The following is a 23,644-nucleotide window of genomic DNA, read 5'->3' as shown; positions in this document are numbered from 1 at the left end:
CTTAATTTGGGGTTTTAGTTTAAGGTGTGCTTCGCTTGACTTATGTTTTTTAATTTGTGAGCAGAAGATGTTTATAGTAATTTTATGTGCGGATGGGTGATCAAGCGACCCTCCCTTCGCAGGACCGGGATTGGGGAGATTACATACATAAATACATGCATGTCCTTTTTTTATGTTTATATTTTCGTATTGCATTATTCTCCTTATAGATTTTCGTTATACATTGTGCCATTTATGAAGCTTATTGGGCTTAAAATTTTGATTCTTTACACTTACTGTTTTTAATGTATGAAGTACTTGTAGAAAGATGAAGTTTTTGGGGAATACTTAGGTGTAGAGTATTGCTACATGAGGTAGGCTCTTAGTGATAAGATTGTATGCAAAGAAGTCTAGCCTTTATACCTCAAAATAAATTCGTGATTGCCAAATCTAAATGATGGTCGTGTTGGATGTTTAAATACACTATGAGAAAGTAGTGGGTAGCTATGTGATGGACAATTAAGGATTAATCATGGTCTTCAAAAACGTTTTTGCCCTTACTCAAGATAGAATTTGAATGGCCTTTTCAAAGTAGGTTCGGCACGTATATACCTAGATGAATCCAGGAACATTCCCAAACTCATCCTCTAAAAACACAACGTAGTGCAGTTTCAATCTCACGAGAGTCACTCATAAGATTAAAAACCATAAACTCCATCACGCATAGCAGGGACTAGCTCCTATGACATCCCCACTGACGCCTTCAGCGCCCAACAGTGGGTGTAGACTATAGTATAAAAGTATGCTCTCACACATACAAATCCACACACCCACACATACTTGAGCATCCATTTATACAAAGTCTTCGTACTGAGTTTCTGTCGGCACTCTGGAGGTGAAGGGCAAACTCAGCCATGACGAAGGCTAGCACTAAAGGATTCAGCACGTCCTACTTGGGGTTTGTTGAGGACAAAACAAGTAGTCAACACCATTGTCATCATTAGAAAAGACAGATACTAGGAAACAAGGTGGCATTCAATTGAAGGAGCGTACTTTACCTAAGAAAACAAAGGAGCCCAAGCTACAAGAAGGAAAGAACAAAAAGTTACGTAACTCCTAATCTACTAACATTATTGCCCCTATCCTCTCGTCCCCTCTCCATGTCTTTTCCAGCCTTCTCAAATCATCGCCTTATTTACCTTTGGTCTAAACTTGATTTGCCAAGTTTTATGTTGTATGTGAAAGGAATTAGTTCCCTCTCTGTGGCGGTGAAAATAATATAAATGTGAAGCCTTTTAGGGGAGGTCATTGAGTACATGCATGATATAAGGAACAAACATTGGAAGCAACTCCTCTTTGGATCAAGGCCGCAACTCCTCACTTGGCTAAAGGCACCTAGTTGTAGGAATATCTCACACATTGGACTCTTCCTCAGGGATAGTACATAATGTAGGTCTACATGTTGATCAAAGAGGAACTGGTTAATAGTGAGAAAAGGCAATTGAAATTGAGACAAGAAACCCTCCTTTACATAACAGATCATGCATGGTTGGAGATTAACACGATTCAACACATGTGATCATTAGGAGGAATAACTGAGCAACCAACTTGCCATATGAAGATCTTTCACAAAAGCTTTCAACAAGAGCTAGCTGAATTTCTCAAATACTCCTAAAGGATATTCCCACACATCTAAGATTGTAAAAGAAAGCATCCAAAGGTGGTGTATGTAACGTAGCAATTGATCACACTGTCCATACAGATATGACCGTAATGTAGAAAAGGAAGATAGAATACCAAACCAATAATGGAAGCCATCAACAATTGGAGCAGTGCATGCACAACCAGCTCCCAACCTTGATGGAGGTACTGTTGGAACTATGCAAGATGGGCTTGGCAATAGAGAATACATCTGTGAAGCTGCAAATGGGGCAAGGGGACCTAGCATTCAGGATCCATGTACATGCACTGGTGGCCTTGCTTTCTCTCGAAAAAGATGACGCACACTGTATTAGTTTATTCTTTCCTGTTTACCTACACATTCTCCTTCAAGTTAATTACGGATTGTTCCTGGATTTTTAAAGACGTGAGCTTCCTAGATGGTCTAAATATAAGAAGGGCTGCTCTCAGGAAAACATTTGGAAATGCACAAGGCTATATGGGCTATCAAAAGGATAGTGGCCATCATTGCAATGGTTCAAGTGAAGGATTACTCCTGGAAGGCTCACATTGTTTGAAGAGTTGAATAATGTTTTTATAATTACCTGCCTGCTAACTGGAAAATTTAGCATAGGCTCGAGGTGATTTTCCATTGAGTTGCTGTCTAGGGCCTTGGATACCCCAGGTCCATGTCTTAGAACCGGATCGCACTTCTTTCGGATCCCTGACAAGACCACCCTCCCCTTCATAGTGGACACTAGCTTCGAGCAATGTTCTGCATGTACCTTGTTCCGATAGAATATGCTTACAGGGCAGTGCCGAGCAAGATAGCTCTTTTGAACTGGAGGGAAAGCCATCATTGCTTTCAATCACCACCTCCGGTACCATGCTCTGTCCACATCCTTCGGTTCCAGCATCTTTGAAAAAGGGAACTACCTGAGACAGATCATGTAGTATCAGATGCCATAGGATGAATTAACCAAAGACTTAAGAAAGGCATCAACGCAATTACCTGATCCAACTTTTTCGAAGATGAAGATTCCTTATAAGACCCACTAGACAATACCATCTCACATCCCATCAGCATAGACTGCTTTCCTTTGACAATTTTAATTTCATCCCCATTATTATCGTCTGAATATGTCTTGCTCTGGTCGGAGGGATTCTCTGTCTGCAACAACTTCAAATCTTCCTTTCCACTCTCAATATCAGCATCATCATGTTTGTTACTGCTCTGTTGCTTTGACATGAACTCCTCCTCCATCTCCATGTCCATTTTAGAGAGTGTTCGGTGACACTTGCTTTTCTTGAGCATATCAGCTGTTCCAGGAGGAAGATCCATGCCACCACACAGAATGTTCCCATTGGAAGGGAATGGAGGGGAGAAGTTAAATGATAGGAGGCGGCCAGAGGGGAAAGAAGACAACACAGCTTTAGAATGCTTGGAGAAAGATTGATTAAATTCAGAAATGCAGAAGGGTCTAGCATACTTATAGTTATCAATAGAAATTACACCTTTGTCTTGCTCAAAACACATGGAGAAAGACATTAAATTCAGAAATGCAGAAGGTCTAGCATACTTATGGTAATCAATAGAAAATTACACCTTTGTCTTGCTCAAAACACATCCTCCTTCAATCAAACGAGAGGCAAATACTGAATTTTGTTGACCACGAAAATCCTTGCAAAGGGGAAACAAAACGTTGCAAGACATGTCTCAGCCAATCCAGAAAAATTGAAATACTTGCTTGTCTCCATTATCTAGAAAAGAAATTTCAAAGATATTGACACGACCCCAGCACTCGTGAAACCTCTGACCTACAAGCAAACACAAGAACACACCAAACGTGATGAATCCGAGCAGGCTGCTCACCACCCAACCATGACATCTACGGGATGTGATCTTGAATCAGGAGATGTCCCCTCCAAGCCACGAGCTGAGCTATTGGCACGAACTCCCAACCAGATCCTAACCAGCCTAGTGTCCCATACCACCAGGAGGCGCTGTGAAGCCTGAGATCTGCTGCTGGGCCTTGGGCTACGCTATGTTGCAGGCGCACGTCCGCGACTCAATCCAGGATCAAACCTAGCACCTAGGAACGAGACTTGCTCCCATCGGCTCTCTGAGAGCTGAACCTCTGGGCCCCTTATATAGACTCCGGTCCCAAGCGCCAAAAATAGCGAAGACCTCAAACTGGTTCGTACCCTTGCCACTCAACCTGAGAATCAAGCCTGCCTAACTCTAAGCCTCCCTAGGCTACCTGAGCTAGTCTTGTGTACCCAGTACACGCCATATACCAATCCGTGCACATGACATACTTCCCCTCCTCTAAGAACTCACTCTTGAGTTCGCTAAAAAACCCGGGAATGTCCTCTAGAGGTTCTGTAAGGTCTCCCATGTTGAATCCTCCTCAACACGATCCTTCCACTTGACCTTGTATTCCGTGATAAATCTATTACAAATCTGTCTTTTGCGAAATTCAAGAATACTCTCAGGTTCATGTGGAATAAAAGTCAAATCTATAACTTCTATTATCTCTTGAGGAGATACAAGTTGATCATCCGCACCCAGTAACTCTTTCAGCCTACTGACATGAAATACTGGATGTACTCTAACATCAGGAGGCAATTCTAGTCTATATGCGACTGGTCCAATTCTTTTAATAACCTTGAACGGACCACGGTATCTAGGGGATAACTTCGGAACCAAACCAATACTTAGGCTCTTGGATTCCTTGGGAATTCGCAAATATACCATCGCTCCTTCAGAGAACTCTCTAGGTAAACGATGTCTATTAGCATAAAATCTATCCCGATCTTGGGCACTTCTAATAGACTCCTTGACAAACTGCAACATTTCTTGCATGTCTTGCAAGAATGTCTTTGCAACATCATTTTGGATTCCCTTTAACCCAACCATAACTGGTGACTTAGGTTGAAACCCGTACATAAGCATAAAAGGACTGTAACCAGTACTGGAATGCTTTGCACTGTTATAAGCAAATTCTATCATAGGTAGATAATCTTCCCATGAAAACTGTCTCTTAGAAACATATGCCCGAAGCATGTCTTCAACCAACTGGTTAACCTTTTCTGTACTGCCATCAGATTGTGCATGATCTGAGGAACTCATACTTAGAATAGTTTCTAACTTCTTAAAAACAAGTATCCAAAAGTTACTTGTAAACTTGGAGTCCCTGTCACTGACTATGTCAGAGGGCAACCCATACAACTTAAACAAGTGGTCCACAAACTCGTGAGCCAGCTAAACAGCTGAAATAGTTGTTCTAGTAGGTAAGAATCTAGCCATTTTCGTTAGACGGTCGACTATGACCCAAATAGAGTCATGACCCTTGCGTGTTCTTGGCAAACCGGTAATAAAATCCATGGCAATACTTTCCCATTTATTATCCGAGATTTGCAACGGTTGTAATAAACCCGCACTTCTAAGGCGTTCTGCCTTAGTAACCTGACAAACCCAGCAACCTATCACATAGTTTTCTATAAATGCATGCATCTTAGGCCGATAAAAGGCATGCTTCACAAGAGATAGAGTCCGATGTATACCTAGATGTCCAGCACTAGGAGCATCATGACACTCCCAAAGAATCTTGGATCGAAGATCCAAAACATCTGGCACACATATCTTTCCATTCTGCAACAGCAAGCCGTTCCTAATCATCCACTGGCCTCCCGCCGCCTGTACCGTAGGTGGCACAATCCCTGAGTCCTGGTCAACCATGGAGCTCCCATCTTGTACTCTCTGCCAATAAGAACTGAAGTGACTATCAGTTGCGCAAAGCCCTCTCAAGGATTGAAATAGGTCTGAGGATATTTCCGTAAAAGACATAAGGCTTAGGGTTTAGGGTTTAGGGGTGTCGTCTAGCTTCTTACTCTCAAAAGCTACAGGTCTGTCCTCTTGGAATAAAGCTGCCTCGATCGTAAAATCACTCGCATCGGTCTCTAAAACATAAGGCTGGATAGGATCGGGTAATGCAAGAATGGGTGCTTCCTTGATAGATAACTTTAAGGTTTCAAAAGCCTTGTTCAATGCATCATTCCAAGAGATCGGCTAGGTAGACCTACGTCCACGACCTTTCAATATGTTTGTCAGGGGTGCCGTGATGTGTGAATAATCACACACTGACTTCCGTAGAAATACTGTGAATCCTAGGAAAGAACGAAGTTGTTTCACAGTCTAAGGGATAGGCCATTCTAAAACCTTCTGGATACAATCCAGATCAATGCTAATACCTTCTCAGAAGAAATCTTGTGTCCTAAGTAAATGATCTCCTTCATAAAGAAGTCACATTTACTCATCTTGGCATAGACCCAACTGTTTGACTAGCAAGCATACCCAAAAATTGGGCTTGTGGGCTGACCATAGCCTGAAACACTGAACCACCACCAAAATAACCTGGCTAAACCAGGTTTGCCAAAACTCCTTGCTGTCCAGAAACCATGGACTGAAAATTATTACCTTGAGTTGGCCCCGAAATCGTATTAGACAACTGCTGACCATAGGGGATAAGAGAGGGCTGATCCTAAAAAGTGACATGTGGTCGTTGTTAGCTTCAACATCCCTATCCCCACCCTCAAGCTTCCTTTTCTTCGGTTGCACATCTGAGTTCGTCATCTTTTGGAAGCGAGAATCCTCTGTGAACTGCGTGAAAGCACTCATGAAACTCTGCATCTGTGCCTTGAATAGTTTCACATCCTCCTCATCCATCCGATCATCCTGATGCCCGGGTCTCCTCTCCTGTACCCTGGTCACCTCCAAGAGATTGAGAAATCTGCTCTTCATCCTCAGTAAGGCTCACGGATCTCTCCCTGTGTGATATATTTACTGAATAGTATGATGTCTTCTTCACCTAGTCTCCTAGTCTGCTGGACTTGCACCAAGCCAACCACAGGCTCCCCTCTTGAAGAAGTTAGGTAGATCTCGGCAATGAAACCACTAAAACCAGCCTTAACAACGTAAACGGTGGTAGGATCCGCTTATACACAGCATACACAAAAATAGACAAGTAAATATGCACCACAAAACAAATCACAAAAACAAGACACCAATTGGTCCCAAACTTTGGTGCCCCTTGCGGTATTTAGTTAACATTCATTTGAAGCCAAGCGGCTGATTACAAAGGTCTCTGGGAAGCTGCACCACAAGCAAATCAACGCCCACAGACTCCCTGTCCATCCCACCTTGTAATTCCCTGCTCAACTTCAAACGGTGAACGGCATCCAATCACTAGACAATCCTGTGTCCTCAGCCAACCAAAGCATACAACAGAGACCCTAATAGCATCCATTGTTTGAACCACTCCTGCAATTGCACAACCAAGTGCCCAACCAGCCAAACACCACTGAACAACTACAAGACAAAGCCCTCAATAGCTGAACTCTGATGCAATCAAACAACCAAACTATTGCACTCAAGTTGAGGTAACATGACCTCAAAAGGGTCAGTGGACATTTTCCTTTAAAGGATCAACGTTTGTATTATATCTGCTTGGGCTTCATGTAAATGATCAAAAGGAATCAAGGTCAAGGTCCTTGGTGCGGGTGACATGGCACAAGACTAGGTGGATATAAGGCTAAGGGGTCTAAATGCATTAAGTGTGCCAACGGGCAAATGATTTAAATGATACATGACCTTAAGAGCCTTTGTGGGGCACATATTCAAAATATGATTCGAGCACGTGATGGCTTCCATCCAAAATTTGTGTGTCAACCCTTTTGCTTTTAACACGCATCTCTCCATCTCTAAAAGTGACCAATTTTCCTTTCACCCTTCCCATTCTGTTGAGGAGTGTACCCCACCATAAACTGATGTGTAATGCCCTTTTTAGCAAAATATTGTTGCGATGCCTTGGATAGATATTCCTCCCCTCGAGCTGAAGGAGGGTCTGCAACCAACATTTCGATTGATTTTTAGCCAAGGCAACAAAGTGTTTGACCACATTGCAAAGTTCAGGACCCAAGTCTCTTCTTTTTCTCGAAGAGGTTATCAGGTCATCTTTGAGGATGACAGATGTACGATTCATGACAAGGAGAGAAATTATGCTTTGGTTTTCACCGGTACATTATATCATGGGTTATTTCAGATACGATTCGACAGCTCACAATTTTTTTCTTTTGACAAACCTTTCAACGCACCAGCTAGTGTGTGCGATCAACGTACATAGACCAACACTCTAATCATCTCGATTCATTTTATTCATCGAGACTCCCAACAGATTATGACCGTTACGTTATTGAATGCAAGAGCCTTGTGATGGAGCAATGAACAAACAAAGGCTAGGTAGTTGAGCGACGATCGCATCTTTCACCCTGACGACCGTCTTACCACCAACGAGATCACCAAAGATCCCTTCACCAATCCAAGGCAAACCCAACAGAACTCTCTCGACACCTACGCTTTGATACCAAATGATACGACTAAACTATTAACGCCAAACTTTTCCTGCAAATCACGGGCATAGGCACAACTATGTTCTACCCAACCAACCCCTACTGTAGCAAGCTCCAAAGATACGTAAGTAGAAAAAACTGCATGCTACACATAGAGCCCACATATCCCTAGATGGATCTAGTCCACCAAATGTCATCATTTGAGGGCATCTCCTAAATGCATCATTTACCCCTCTCTTGGGAACACCTTATCAAGCATGGTTTGGTCGTAAGCCCGATGTGGGATATTTCTGCACATTTGGTTGTGTAGCATATGCACGTGTGCCTCAAAAGTTGCATAGCAAACATGATGACAAGGCAGAGAAGTGCATCTTTAGTGGCTACAATAGTGAAAGCAAGGGGTATAGACTTTAGAATCTCGTGACCAAGAATGTTATCACTAGTCAGGATGTTATCTTTGCTGAAACTGCAGATCTGCCCTTTGTTGGTTTTGAGTCTTGACAGAAATCAGGGTCCTTGTGAACCCTCCAATGGGCTGCTGCCCATTTCCTTTGATGCTGCACTTGATATGCCAGTGGAAAATCAGATTTTGCAGCAAAATACTCCAGTGGGTGATGCCAGTTCAGCCTATGGCTGATCCTGAATCTCGATAAGAGATTAATAATGCCGTAGCACGTGAAAGTAAATCAGCGCAGGAAGCAAGATCAGTACCTCGTTGGCTGCTCTGCACTCTTGCAGACAGCAAGCTTTCTACACCATTTCACAGAGTGGCCCTAGAGACACTGAGGATGCCCATTTCTGTGAGTCTGCTTGGGTCAGCAACAGATGATGCACGAGATAATGTGCATTGGATGCAAGCAATGCAAGCGAAGATTGACTCCATTAAGAAAAACCACACTTGAAAGTTGGTGAGCTTGCATGCTGGCAAGAAGGCAATTGGCACCAAGTGGGTGTACAAGCTCAAAAGAAAATCAGATGGGTCCATTGATAGGTACAAATCTCGCTTTGTAGCAAAGGGCTACACACAACAAAAAAGCATAGATTATGATGAAACCTTTTCTCCTACTTCTTGTATGACCATCGTTAGGGGTGTGGTTGCATTGGCTCCATTTCATGGATGGAAGATCCTTCAGGTGGACATTAAAACTGCATTCTTGAATGGGGACCTTTAGGAGGTCTATGTTTCTCAGCCCATTGGATGTGTGGACCCGGGCAAGGACACCAGAGTACGCAAACTGAGAAAGGCCTTGTATGGCTTGAAGCAAGCTTCTTGAGCTTGGTATGTGAAGATAGATGCCTTTTTAACTAGTCAAGAAATGCAGAATACTTTGCATGAGAGCACCCTCTATCTCATAAAATAAGGGGAGGATTCACTCTTTGAGATGTCAGATTTAGGGTTGCTTCGATACTATTTGGGCATGATAGAGGTATTGGGCTGTTGCAGTTCCAGTACATTGGTAAGCTCCTGGAACGGTTCAGATTTCCAAATTGCAAGCCCATCTGTACCCCTCATTCGATATGCAGTATCCCAGTTGAGCAGGCTTATGCACAACCCAAAGACTTCACATTGGCAAGATGTGAAGCGTGCGTCCGTTATTTGCAGGGCACCCAATCTCTTGGCTTGCTCTTTCTCAGGGGGGGTGACTTTTCACTTACAAGATTACAGCGATTCAGATTGGGCTGGTGATTTTGATACTCGGTAGTTGTCATGCGCATGGTGTACCTAGGGTTGGATAGCAGGTGAACGTGGGTTACAGGATAGCATAGGGCCAGATGTCTATTTTTAGCCGAGATTGCTTCATATATAGAGCTCGCTTTATATGGAGGGAGCTATTCATAGCATTGTGCTATCTATAGCGAGTTTCCTTCTAAATAGAGGGAGGGCTAGTGCTATTGTGTAGTTTAGTTGAGCGCTCCTCAACTGAAGGATTGGGCTTGGACCCATGCCGAGACTCTGGCCATCTACATGGCGGATCGTAGGTGGTGTATCAAAGGTCCTCTGGATGGGCTCAGGTGGTGTGGGATGCCTGGGTTAGATACCGGCCTATGGATAAGTCGAGCTGTAGCCCACGTGCTTGGGGGTGGTTGGGAGGATCGAGGCGCCTATGCTTTGATTCTTGTTGGATTGAGGACAAGATTCTAGGTCAGTGATAGGGTTAGATCCTACGGGGTCGTGTCAACAGTCCACTAGTAGTAATTGCTTCTTTCTTGGGCACACTTGCATTTCTTGCAGTTTACAATGGCTACCTCTTCATGTGAGGCTAAGTACAAGGCAACCTTCACAACCATTGTCGAGTGTATTTGGCTGAGGCGTTTGCTAGGTGATCTTCATGCATCATTGGAGGAGCCTACTCCAATTCTCACTCACAGTTAGAATGCCATTGCCGTGGCACAAAATCTTGTGTTTCATGGTCATACTATCATTATGGCAGGGAGCCGCTACGTAGCTTGGTCTTCTGCCCTACACAACAGAATGTAGCAAATCTCTTCACCAAAGCATTACCTTGTCCAAAGTTTGAGGCTTTTCACAAAGCTTTAAACTTATATCCATTTGGTGATTGATGTTGACCTTGTTGAAGGACAATCAGAAGCTCAGCAAATTTCTCCATGGGCTGCGTACAGACATCCAATGGTATGTCAGAAGTTTCAGGCCACAGGATTATGAGTGTGCATACGAGCTTGCTCAGAACTTTGAGCTCATGCACAAGGGCCAAGGATCCAAACAGGTCAACAGTAAGAAGTCCCGCCGTTGCTATCCTTCGCCATCTAGCTCTTGTTCTGCTACCCATTCCCACGATCACCTGACGTGGAGGGTACTTGGATACAGCAACACGAGCACTCTATGCCAAGGAGAACCGATGCTTCCATTGTCATGTGCCGGGCCATAATAAGAAAGATTGCCCGCATTGCCAAAAGCTTCTAATAGGAGGAGCCGCGTCAAGTGGTTCAACAACAACTTCAACAACCTCAGTAGTCATTGAGGAGCTTGATGAACAGCAGACTACAGGGACAACCTCAGTAGTCATCCAAGAGCTTGAAGCTCAACACAAGGGGGAGCCTCATCAGTTTCCTAATATGTTTGAGTTTTATGAACAATTTGGTGGTCAAAAGGTCCTTATCCGCAGACTAGGGCAATTCTGAGGACAGCATCTCCACCAAAGCAACTCAGAAGGCTTTGTTGCCTCTTACACCAACGGAACCAACAAGGCAGCAGATAGAGAGCAGCACGCAGGTAGCTTTAGCCACTCTGAAAATCTCAGGCAAAAGGTCCTTATCCTAGCAGGCTCAGGCGGTTCCGGGGACACCATCTCCACCAAAGCAACTCAGAAGGCTCAATTGACTCTAACGCCAATGGAACCAATAACGTTGAATGGTGCATTTCCAGGGCATCAAATAGAGAGCAACATGCGGGTAGCTTCAATCACTCTAAAGATCTCACGCTGGGTACACAGTCGGCCGCTCAGGGTCGCACCTACCCAGGCAGCGAACATCATCTTGGGAGCACAATGGTGGCACCAATTCGAAGACCAACTAGATTATCAGTACAAAGACTTGGATGTTAAAATCCCAAGCCATGGGTCCATCTATTGGAGTAAGGGTGTTCCATTTCAGTCATGCAAGGGGTTTGAGACCGGCGCCATCAAGATACAGTTGTACAATAGGATACAGTATTACAGCAAGCAACAGGGTTACAACAAGACCAGGATGCCTCTCTCAAACCCAGTCTTCCTCCGTCCCTATCTCCTATATGCACCGAGGAAACCCACATGGAGCATCATCCTAGAGCATCAACCCACAGCACATATCCTTACCAGAAGATAGCACCAGATCCAAGCATTCAGTACATGCAGATTTGTGAGTTTAACAACCATTTTCGTATCCATAAACCACGCATTCGGATCAGGATTTATCATCTAGGTATACCACAGATAGTCACCTCCGTAAGCACGATGGGAAGCCCCTTTCATACCCTAGTTCGAGTTTCAGCAGAAGGGGATGTCACGGGCATCCACAAGCCCATGGCCGTGCTAGCTGGTGCCAACGCAGGCAGCCAAGTCAACTGCCACACAAGCAACCATATAGCCATGCAAGCAGCCTTGCAGAGTCAGCAATCACCACTCAATCAACAGACAGTCAACGCCACATCATCGCAGGTCAAAAAACACAGTTGCCTTTTTTAATCAAAAGAAACCACGTTGACTATTTGTCAACATTGACTTTTTTGGGCGATCCGGTCAACTGTCAACGTTGACCAAGTCGGCCAAGCTGACCTAACAGCTTATAAAGGGCAGCCTTTGGCTCATGCCTTCAAATCTTCAAAGCAGTAGAGCCCAGGAGCGATAGGAGGCTAACGGATGGGGAATCGTGAGGTAGTCTAGTCTTCCAGTTTTGCAGCAAGGGTTTTAGCCCCTTCATACAGTTGTATTCAGTCCTTTGGGCATCCATTATTCAGTTGTATCTATTTCCTCTTCAGAGGTCCACTACATCCTCTCCCTCTGATTCTCTCTCACATCCACAGCATCACTTTGTGGTATTGAGTGCATCATCTTACAATTGCAGCTAGTATTGAGCACGAGAGAGAGCAAGGATAGTCTATCTCCCACTACAGTATAGGTTATCGAAAGTTGAATAAACTACGATTATGAATTGGTATCCGATTCTAAGAGTGGATGATTAATAGATGTACAAAAGCGTACGAAGGTCTTTCGAAAGTTGGATTTAAAATCTAGGTACCATCAACTGCGGATGAAAGTACATAAGACTGCTTCTCGCACTCTCACTCGACATTATGAGTTTTTGGTTTATGCCTTTTGGCCTAACTAATGCTCCAGCCACTTTTAGTAGGCTCCTACTTGGGAAAGTTTGTATAGTCTTCTTTAACAACATTCTAGTTTTCAGCCACAATGAAGAGAAACATAGGGATTACCTAAGGTGATGGAGCTCCTAAGGAAGGATTGTTCCTAAGTGCTTTATCTCTATCTTGAAGAACTCTCTTCTTTGTGGGACACATTGTGCCTGTAGAGGGAAGTTGGGTTGATCCAAAAAGGTCAAGGCCATAATTGATTGGCATATACCCAAGAACATACATGAGTTGAGATTTTTTCTAGGTATGTGTAGTTGTTATCGCAGCTTCAAAAAGAATTTCGCATGACTTGCTTTGCCATTAACAGATTTGTTAAAGAAACGTTCTTTGTATGAGTGAGGAAAGGTTCATTAAGGAGCTTTCGAAGACCTTAAGGAAACATTTTGTCATTGCAGCACATTAACAGTCCGTGGTATGGACAATGAATTCTTTGTTGTATGTATGGATGCAAGTGGTGGAGCAGCGTTGATGCAAAGAGGGACCCCATTGCTTATGAGAGTAGAAAGCTTCAAGGGGCCGGCTTGAAACATATAACCCATGAGAAGGGAGTCATTGATAGTTGTGTATGCTTTGAAGTTATAGAAGCATTATTTATAAGGTTTTGCTTGAAGTAGTCTTCAAGTTGGTTGGGATAAACTGCCCCTAAAATACCCTTGATGAGCTCCAAACCATTGATCTTGTTTACATTTCACATCTAGAATGCATATTGCTCTGTACAAGAGTCTCTGTTCATCAACATACACAAACCTTGATTCAAGTCCTCCAATGGTATACAGAACACAAGCAAAGCTGAGCCTGAAACAGCTGAGAACCGACTACAGTCTTTCCTCAAGCCCTAAAACTAATATATTCTCTTTCGTCCACCTATTATATGCCACGTGTTGTTCACCCTCGCGCAAGGGAATTGGTTTGAAAACCCCTTTGTGGCCTGCACCTTGGCATTGGGTGGTCCCGCTACTCACAAGATCTAGTAGACACCATCCATGTAGGTAAGGTGATCTTGATTGGATGTAGACCATGATCCAAACCTAATCACGTCTGTCCATGATAGTTATTGCAGACATAAGAACCCATTTTCCTATCAACGCATAGGTATAGACTAGAGTTTCAAAACACCAAGTTCTAAAGTGTCCCATCTCCAAATGTACAGCATCACCAACAGACAACAACCATCGCATAAGTTAATAAACCATAAAAATTTCCAAGAAAAAACATTAAGTGTCCATTTCACTCCTGGTTTGGAATCACCAATTCCAAAAACAAGGTGAATTTCTTCAATGGGCCTGCCCTTTTGAAGCTATGTAAGGATCTCTCTCGAATTAAATTGATGTGCGTGGACTCTAACTCGGTCTTGACAAATATGGACTGTTAGTTAACTGCCCCACGCAGCAGAAACTGCAATTCACAACAGCACTTCACATGCACACTTGGCCCAAATCTCCACGAATAACCAATGGCCCAATGGCACACAATAAAATGGTAATTAAATAAAGCAAGTACGCAATTTCAATTCATAGGAGTGGATTCATTACTATGACCTTCCCCTACAAGGGCAGGCCAAAAAATCCAACCTTTCTTCCTGATTCAATTTTGTACCATGCTTATTGCTAAGATAAAGACCGACTGAATCTCTAATTCAGACAACGTGAAATATTCACAATAACTCTTGCACATAAAAAGGACAAAGAGTTCTGAAAGGCAAACCTACCAGTGATATCCTGTGCAGCTAAGTTATTCCCCCCGGATTGTATTACTGCTCTCTTGCAATCTGGTATGCTGAAAGAGATCCCACGCTTTTTGGAAGCCAGCTGAAAACTGGGAGGTCTTACTGCACTTGGTGGACTAGAGTGAATGTCTGAAATTTCTTCGAGTGGTAAGCAGCTGCTCAAATTTTGTGCAGATCCACAGGAATTCAAAGAGTGAACATTATTCCTTCCGTTCCCCTCCTCTCTGATCTCTGGATCGTTTACAGAGGCTGCTTGCTTTGACTTGAAATGCTGAATCCAGGGACTCGCCAGTACAGAGGGTGTAAGCAACCATGGTCTCATAAGGGCCCTACATTGTAAGCCTCCTGCTAGCTGCTGCTAATATCACCAGAACACTTGCAAGTTAGGTTGTGCAGCAGACGACACTCAACCCCCCCCACCCCCCATCACTCCCCCTTTTTTGTCTCTCCATTCTAGGTGGAGAAAATGCAAAGAAAAGGTACAATTCACCACTAGCCATCTTGGATACTCGATTGTGTAGTGCTACATGAGGGTACTATATTAGTTGTTAGTGTCATCATCAGCATCTACCTTTAAAAGAAAGGAAGGACAGAAGAACAATGGAAGACCTGTCTTTTGCTGAAGCCAAAAGGATGGGACTCCACACATTCCTGCTCGCCACTCACAGAGGAAGGAGAAGAGTGCCCACACAAGTCCAAAGAACAGTATTTTTTGTCATACATCTTTTGAACAAACGTGGCCTCGATGGAATTCAAATACGAGGAGTGCTTGTCATCAGTCCACGTTGTATCTGCAGAGTCAGCTGCCTGTGAAACCTGACAAAATGGCTAGTATCATTGAAGCAGGAATGCTGAGAAGAAATGCCAAAAAAACTCAATGCAACACAAGTTTAAAATACTGACTAATTTGAATGATAAGTTGTCCTTAAAAGAAAAACTCTAAGTACGTATGCCAAAGTGTAAATTGCCAAACCACACCCTTAGAAAAATCATGGTAGAGTCTCACAGTGCTCCAGAATAATACCCATAATCACAATTTGCAGGATTTTGAACCAAATTCACATTGAACCCATCATATCTGTTGAGCGTGGAAGCACTAGATACCTTGCAAGCAACGTTGTTCAAAGCATAATCACCAGGGAGAACCCCCCCAACGACTTGGGGGACAAAAAATGAAATACAAACTTAAGCCAGATGACGATGGAACAGAGATGCAAGTAAAATAACCTGATGAAACACTAAGTGGGGTAAACTTTCTATAACATGTTCAATAAACTAAATCCTAAATGCTCATACACAGTTGTACAAGCAGGTCAGTGAATGCAACTACATGCACTTTAAAGCTGCAAACAATTCACAACCAAGATCGGCCTCTCACAAAAAGGCAAGAGCATACATGAGTTACTTGCTACAAGAAGTTATCCAAGAGAAGAAGAAAAGGAAAGGAGAAATCCACCCCGCCCACCACCACCCCAGGCATCCATTCAGTCATCCTCATTGTTGTGTGCTATAGCTCACAACAAATCCTCCCGTGTACATGAGAGCTTTTCTCAATAGGTGTAAAGAAATGTATGTATCCATGAGAACTTTTCTCAATAGCTGAGAAGAAATGCCAAAGAAGCTCAATGCAACACAAGTTTAAAATACTAACTAGTTTGAATGATAAGTTGTCCATAAAGGCAAAATTATAAGTATTTGAGAAATTGTATGCCAAAATGCAAATTGCCAACCACCAAACCACACGCTTAAATAGAAAAATCATGGTACAGTCTCACAGTGCTCCAGAATAAAACCCATAATCACAATTTGCAGGATTTTGAACCAAATTCACATCGAACCCATCATATCTGGTTGAACGCAGAAGTACCAGATACCTTGCAACCAATGTTGTTCAAAGCATAATCACTAGAGAGAACCCCCCCAACGACTTGGGGGACAAAAAATGAAATACAAACTTAAGCCAGATGACAATGGAACAGAGATGCAAATAAAATAACCTGAAAAAACACTAAGTGGGGTAAACTTTCTATAACATGTTCAATAAACTAAATCCTAATGCTCATACACAGTTGTAAAAGCAGGTCAGTGAATGCAACTACATGCACTGTAAAGCTGCGAACAATTCGCAACCAAGATCAGCCTCTCACAAAAAGGCAAAAGCATTCATTAGTTATTTGCTACAAGAAGTTATCCAAGAGAAGAAGAAAAGGAAAGAAGGAGAAATCCACCCCGCCCACCACCACCCCAGGCATCCATCGGTCGTCCTCATTATGCGAGCTATAGCTCACAATGAATCCTCCACTGCGTATGTATCCATGAGAGCTTTTCTCAATAGGTGATTTCAGATATTACAATGAGGAACCCAATTTCTCTGCCAGCTCTTAAAATTTTGGGCTCCCTGGTTACCTGTGTTCCTTTCAATGTTTCTTGTATATAATAGCTCAAAAAGAGATTTCTCCCATGCATATGCATAAAAAATTCAGCAAATTGCAATGTTTTCAGACTGTTGGGAAAACCAAAGTCCTCGCTTTGAAAGATGTTTGTGGATCTACATGCCTTGCACCGTTAGTTGTTTCCTGTAGCTCCAAAAAAGATCCTTCCATGTATATGCATCTCCAAAGAGGCGTTTTCAACAAGGGATTTGACATGGACGCAGCAGGCAACGCAAATTTTACGTCCGCTTAAGAAACAAATTTTAGGACTATCTTACTTTTGCATGCTCCTCTCATCATACCAAGTCACCCCTCCTTGCATTTGCTTCTTGACCCTCTCTGAAATTACTTCCCTTTTTTAATGTTCTTTTTCATTACAAAATAACCCATTCTGGCAGGCTTACAACCCCAAACCACAAATGAGGACTCCTACTCTCCGAGAGTAGTTTAACTGGCCAACCCAGGTTCCGAGCAACCAAGTGAAAGGTTACCAGGGTACCAAGGATCCAAGCGGCATGACTCTGAGCAGGGTGAGGAGGCAAAAGGGAGCCACGTAACCAGTCCAACCAATGACTGCGCTTTGGAAAAGTCGTTGGGCGAATTCTGAAAGTTGGTTCCCAGAACCGACTAGTCAAGTAGAGTCCTAGAATTATTAAGTGTGGAGACCGAATAGGACAGCTTCTGCCGAGTATCCAGTTCGGAGGAATGTTGAGTCCTAGACCTGGTCGAGCCGTGTTGCTCTTGCGTGATAGAGTAGTGCCTCGAGTTGAGGCGAGTCTGTGAGTCACTGCACCAACTTGTTGCACAAGCACTCTTGCAGCTACAGCTGGCTGTAATGGGCTCCAAGCCCCTTTCTATGATAATACAAGTACTTGGTTTGCATACTTGCTCTGCTACTTGGTTTGCTTGCAACGCTTGTGTTAACTCGTGCACGCTCAATCACCCATCTTCATACGGTTCTGTCCACGCCTGCACAACCCCATGATAGTACAACACTCATTCTCTGCAAGAGAGGGCATCTTTCACACCAAGCACTCTGACGATCACCAAGCACTGTGCACACACTGAGCAACCAGGTTCACTGGTCAACTAAGGGGGTGAGATTAAAAGACCATCGACCTTTGGTGATCCTGCTGGGGCATAGTGCTGAGCAATAACAGTCTGTAGGAACGAGTGCACAGTCAATGAGAGCAACAATTCATGCAGGCGAACAACAAGCTACGACAATTACTTGGTTTGGCACATTATTACAATAGAATAATTCACGTATCTGAAGACCACTTGCGGCTTTTAAAGACATATCTAAAGACCAGTGTCTGGTTGAAGGATTGTTCCCATGCAGCCTACAGAATACTTCAAGCTTTGACCAATGTTCGACACACACTCGGTAAGGTACGGAGGTGAGAGAAGTTGGTACAATCCGGCCATGCAAGCAAGAATGATTTCAGAGCCAGGGATGGATAACCGACGGTAAAGAACGGGAGTAGCAAGGGGACCCTGGCAGCAGAAAGCACAAGGATTGAGAAGACCGCCACACACTCGGTGAGAGAGCAATTCACTACTACGCTGACACCAAAAGTGAGCCAATCCTGCATTGCACCCAAGACACCCCGAGGACCTTGTCATGGGAGAGTCCTCAAGGCGGTGCCATGAAGATTCCGAGCATTTGTCCAAAGAGCACCAAGAATTTGAGTCTTCCACCGATTCTGTCCATGAGCCGAGCCACAAGCGAGGCCATCGACTTGTTGAGTGTGCATCAAGTTGGCAAGGCCTTGGAACAAGAACAAAGACAAAGAAGACCTGCCCGTGCAACGGAGGTCATGCAGGAGCTGAGCCATGGGCATGACCACCCAGGTTCTCGTCAGGCCTCCTAGATCATGACGAGGTTCTGACCACAAAAGGAATGTGCCAAGGGAGCTAAGTGCAGCTACAAGGCGGCTTTTATTGGTGAAATGGTGCATCCGACTGGTAGAAATCAATGAGCCCGAGCTCCCACAGGCGTCTGCTCAAGGACGTGGTGGTAGACAGGTGGCAGGAATACCAATCTGAGCACCCAGGCATGTCCACAGTGACGACTTCTGACATGGAGCAAGGAGACATCCAGAGGATGGACCAGATGGTCACCGAGATGTAAGAAACCGAGTTTGGAGTCCTAACCAAGTCGAACACGACCAAGGAGCCTCAAGCTCGTGACCGCTAAACCAAAACCTACACAGCTCATTAAGGTGAAAAGATGAGGGATGATGTGCAATCACCACAGACGGAATTCATCTAACTCTACGTATGCAGCTAAAGATTCCTGAAGAGCCCAAGCACAACCTCCTATAGCCAGATTCCTAGATTGAGGGGCCTGAATATACACATGCGAACAACAATCCACTCAACTAGTATATGTGTTCGTTGTCTTGCCTAGTGGCCCTCCTGAAGACCTGTGAGGACCATCATATATGGCTGCTGGCAAAGCTTATTGCATTCAAAAGCAGTCAGTGCTCCCCAAGCTCCATATGTACGACCCTCATTCTTAGGAGTCATATGCCATACAGGGCCCACCCTTGGCCAGCACAGCTAGCATCCTGTACGTTCTACAGTCACATATGCTGTGCCTAGGCCAGACTAGGCCAATCTCATAGCTTCTAGGGCTGCGAGCCACAGCTGCCTGGTCCTATATTATCCATGATTCCCACCACATGACATCTCCATCATCCACAGCCAAGGAGCCCTAAACCACCTAACTCTTTCCTGGCTCTCTGAACCAAAATCCAGGCCTTTTGCTAGCTGATTACAATCATTGACCAATGATTGGATGTTGCATCTGCATGACAATCACCAACAGTTAATAACTGTCCAATTATGCCTCTCATGCTGTTTTTTCACACTGCTACTGTGCTCTGGAAGCAATCATTACTTTAAAATGCTTGCCTAGAATTCTGTTTTGATTATGGAGGGGTACACGACTCCTCACTGTCAGATTTTTCATAGATCATTTAAGTCAACCAGTTCCCCTCTTATGCAAAGTTCTAGAAAAAGGTTTGTAATTGAGTTTCGAGACAGCCAAGAGCTCCACATAACTCAGGATAACATTAACAAATTTCAATATGAAAATATCAACGCTAGGGCATATTCTCACAATTGACGTCTTCACTTAGTTTACCCACCTATAAGCGCAAGCATTGTACCAACAAAGCAAGTGCTTTCAGAAATATAAAGCAAATTACTGACAATTGCTGATGAACAGCACATCACTCACAGCAGGTGATCTAAAGAGAACCGTCTAGGTGATCTGCTGCATTACAGTCAGAAATTGACCTGATTCATGTGAAATTATGAAGAAAGAAACTTCATGTCCTGGATCAAGTTCCAATATACTACCTTAATTATCTAAGAATCAGGCCACTACAAGGTGAACAGCAAGCAATAGTACAGCAATTCATTCTTTTCTGCCTCTTCAGCCATCAGAAATAAGGGTATCCCCAACTCCCTCAATGGATGCAAAGACAGGCAGCCAGACGGGTATCCCTAACTCCCTCCATTCAATGCTCCTAGATACTTCCGTGTGGAAATGGAATAGAGAACTCTCTCTTGAGGTAGCTCCTACACGCTCCTTCTACGTTAAGCAATCCTGATGAAAAGATGGGCAAAACGCATGGTTTTAAAAGATGCTAAACTTACTGTTGCATCGGCTGATTGTGGATCGATGAACAACTCCATTAGCTCCTCTCTGTGGACAGCGACATCTTTTATCGCTGACGTAACAGAACAGTTAGAGTCGTCGGAATCAGTTTCATACTCATCAATACCAATCTCTTCTTCCTTAACTTTTGAATGTAGACAGCTCCCTTGAGCATTTGAAACTCCCGAGTTTTTGTCGGCTGAATCATCTGTAACGCGAGTTGGAGCCATGACGCTTGTCACAATGGTCAAAGATACTTTCCCTCGGCGCCGGATTAGTTCAAAATGCGTCGTGGGTGTAATCTTTTCCTCATCATGACATTAAAATCATAAATGGAAAGCTCTCCGTTAGAACAATAGGTCATGTCAGCCTAAGAGCACAAGGCTAAGAGTTACGTGCTCAGAACGCCACCCGCAAGCTGTTATCCGTACACTGTCCCTGTAATAACTCGGAAGAAATTCCCACGCATCTCAACACTTGTGCCTAGAGTTCTTTGCAATCCCGGTTAAAGAAGACCGTAACCAAGCAGTTCTGCAAGAAATATCTCCTTAATTTCGTCAACGCGGACTGAATTTATCATCACCTGCGCTCTTTCCACAATTCTGTAGAAAGAAATTGCCGAAACTAGTCAAGCGATTTTCGCACAACCTTGCTCAGACAAAAAGAGCACCATCCAACACCGACTATAGAATTGGCGAGCTGCGGAGGGATGCAAGTAGACGTCTGCCCTCTGACAATGAGCATCCTCTCATGCCTGCCGTAAATGTCTCAAATCTCATCTGTGTCTCTTGTAACGTCTCTCTGTTATTCAGGCCAGGTCTCATCCTCGGAGGCGGAGAACCTATCAGTTTCTTTCTTCCCCTCCTCAACGAATGTGCATTCCATGGCTCTACCATCGCAGCTTGCAAACTTGCGCAGAGGCCATTTTTGAAGCTCCAGATCACAGGTCTCTTTCTTTCATTCTACAGGAAAAGCATCCTTCTGATTTCTGTTGTAGCTAGCAAAGGTGGATTTACGGTAGTCCAGCGTGCACACCGTTGTCTGCAGCGGTCAGAAGGGATGCGATGCCATAGGCAGTAGACAGAGCCTCAAGGAAAGTAGGAGAAGAGTCGAGATGCTGTCTCTGGAAGGAGAGTCGAGATATCTGTGGATGCTTTGTTGCAGATTTAGCAATTTGCGGTTAAGGATCACGCCGAGCATCTAATTTCACGCAGACAAAGGCGATTTTGGCATAGCCGCGCACAATTAAAACTTCAATCTGATGAGTGCAAAAGAGATTGACTGCTGCAATTTCGCATAGCCACACATCAAACCTCCGAAACACCATTAGAGGATAGGATTACGGAGCCGCAAAGGAACTCATCTCCACCTCTCACGCCGTCAAAAACTCAATCCGACAGAGAAGAGATTGTCTGCTGCAAATTTTGCATAGGCCACAAATCAAACCTCCGAAATTCACAAGCAAAGTATAGTATTACGGAGCTGCAAAAGGATGGATTGTAACAGAACTCATCTCCACAGTCGAAAGATTAGTTGCATTTTTTCTGGGTAAACTTAGCCACACAGAAAAGATGCCCTTTATCTTTAGAGGCAGCTGCCAATTTTAGGAGGAAATACCATAAGGACGCAGAAGAGCTGCCAAATTTAGCAGTGAGTTGGGGGATAACTGCCAAGTTTAGGAGCGGGGTGATAAACGAGGTACCAAGTTTAGGGGTGAGTTTGGAGGCACCTTCGGGGTGTTGCTAAACTTAGCGCTAGAAAGTATTGGGTATTACTAATTTTAGTGGGACTGCTAAAGATAGCTGGAGGGGTTGACTGGGATATTCTTTTCAAAAAGTGGCCTGCGCTTTTGCTTTCATCCCTATCATCTTTTGACACGCTTTAACGGGGCCCCGCACGTGCGTCACCAGAATCGTTTAAGCTGGACTGCCCCCGTTCCCCTTTTGCTGCTTCTTCTCCACACGTGCCCTCTCATCTTTTCCCAAAGGCTCTCAACCCCCACACGTACATAGTACACACTTTCTGCATCCTCCCAGTCCCACCTTCCTTCCCAAACAAGCTCCCCTCATCCCTCACTCGTGCAACGAGGACCCCCTTTCAGTATATGAACCAAAATAATAGGTGCCCGCAACATTGGAAACAAGTTCAATGCTCATAATCATTCATAAGGCCTGCCTTAGATGTGGAGCATGGAAACGAGGATGGAGAGTCGAGAGAGAGAAAGAGAGAGAGAGAGAGGGAGGGGGCGTGAGAGAGAGAGAGAGAGAGAGAGTAAATGAGGATTTTCAAGGGAAAGAGAGAGACTGGGGATTATGTGGAAGCTAAACTCTAGTTGCATGTGGAATATGTCCAAATATGGGAGAAAGAATTTTTGGAAAATAAAAATCATAATTTCAATTCTTGAAGTTGAGTTTCATTACTAAGGCTACCTTTCAAGCAAGGCAAGCCAAATTAATTAGGAGTAGCGTACACATGCCTAGAAGAGCGATTAACATACGCAAAATAGGTATTAAGTAATAGATGAGGAGAGGGGAGTGATTACTATATGCCGGCGGTGATTAAAGTATGATGGCAAAGATCAATGCCTCCTGATTCTTCTGCCGCCTGCGGCTTCACAAGAAGCTTCTCCGAAAGGTTCTGCACCACTGTGAAGACCCAAGGCAAGAGGCCAGAGAGGGAGGAGGGGAGATTGAGCAAGGGGAAAAAGAGGGGGTGAGAGGCAGGGGACCAAAGAGGCGTGTGAGATGCTGGAGTGCGGAGTGGGAGGTGATAGGGGCAAAGTGGGAGGTTGATTTTTTTAATTACTTATGCTAATTCTTGGCGCTAGTGCGGGAGAGTAGCTAATTAATTTAGGGAGAGTGAATAGTGCACCGCCACATAAACCCTCTTTTCGTATGTACATT

General features: G+C 44.0%; 1 protein-coding gene across 3 annotated transcripts; it reads right to left on the bottom strand.

Moving 5' to 3' along the window:
* Window positions 1–1,670: 1,670 nt before the first annotated feature.
* On the bottom strand, window positions 1,671–21,069 carry LOC147879690 (uncharacterized). 3 transcript variants are annotated; one of them, XM_087371764.1, is made up of 6 exons: window positions 20,741–21,069; window positions 15,249–15,455; window positions 14,622–14,994; window positions 2,651–2,958; window positions 2,244–2,574; window positions 1,673–1,899 (listed from the first exon to the last, which is right to left on the bottom strand). In XM_087371764.1, exons 1-5 carry the CDS (start codon window positions 20,969–20,971, stop codon window positions 2,251–2,253), a joined length of 1,443 nt encoding a protein of 480 aa, XP_087227890.1. In that variant the 5' UTR covers window positions 20,972–21,069; the 3' UTR covers window positions 1,673–1,899; window positions 2,244–2,250. The 3 variants fall into 3 exon arrangements, with proteins under 3 accessions (XP_087227889.1, XP_087227891.1, XP_087227890.1); XM_087371763.1 differs by having other exon boundaries at window positions 1,671–2,574; XM_087371765.1 differs by having other exon boundaries at window positions 1,671–2,574; window positions 15,249–15,446.
* Between the last annotated feature and the right edge of the window lie 2,575 nt (window positions 21,070–23,644).

The sequence above is a fragment of the Dipteris shenzhenensis genome, chromosome 33 (assembly GCF_047967505.1).
Source record: "Dipteris shenzhenensis isolate YYH24624 ecotype China chromosome 33, Dip_SZ_1.0, whole genome shotgun sequence".
Classification (NCBI taxonomy): Eukaryota; Viridiplantae; Streptophyta; class Polypodiopsida; order Gleicheniales; family Dipteridaceae; genus Dipteris; species Dipteris shenzhenensis.
Note: the sequence above shows the minus strand (reverse complement) of the source record. Positions and strands in the feature narration are given on the sequence as shown.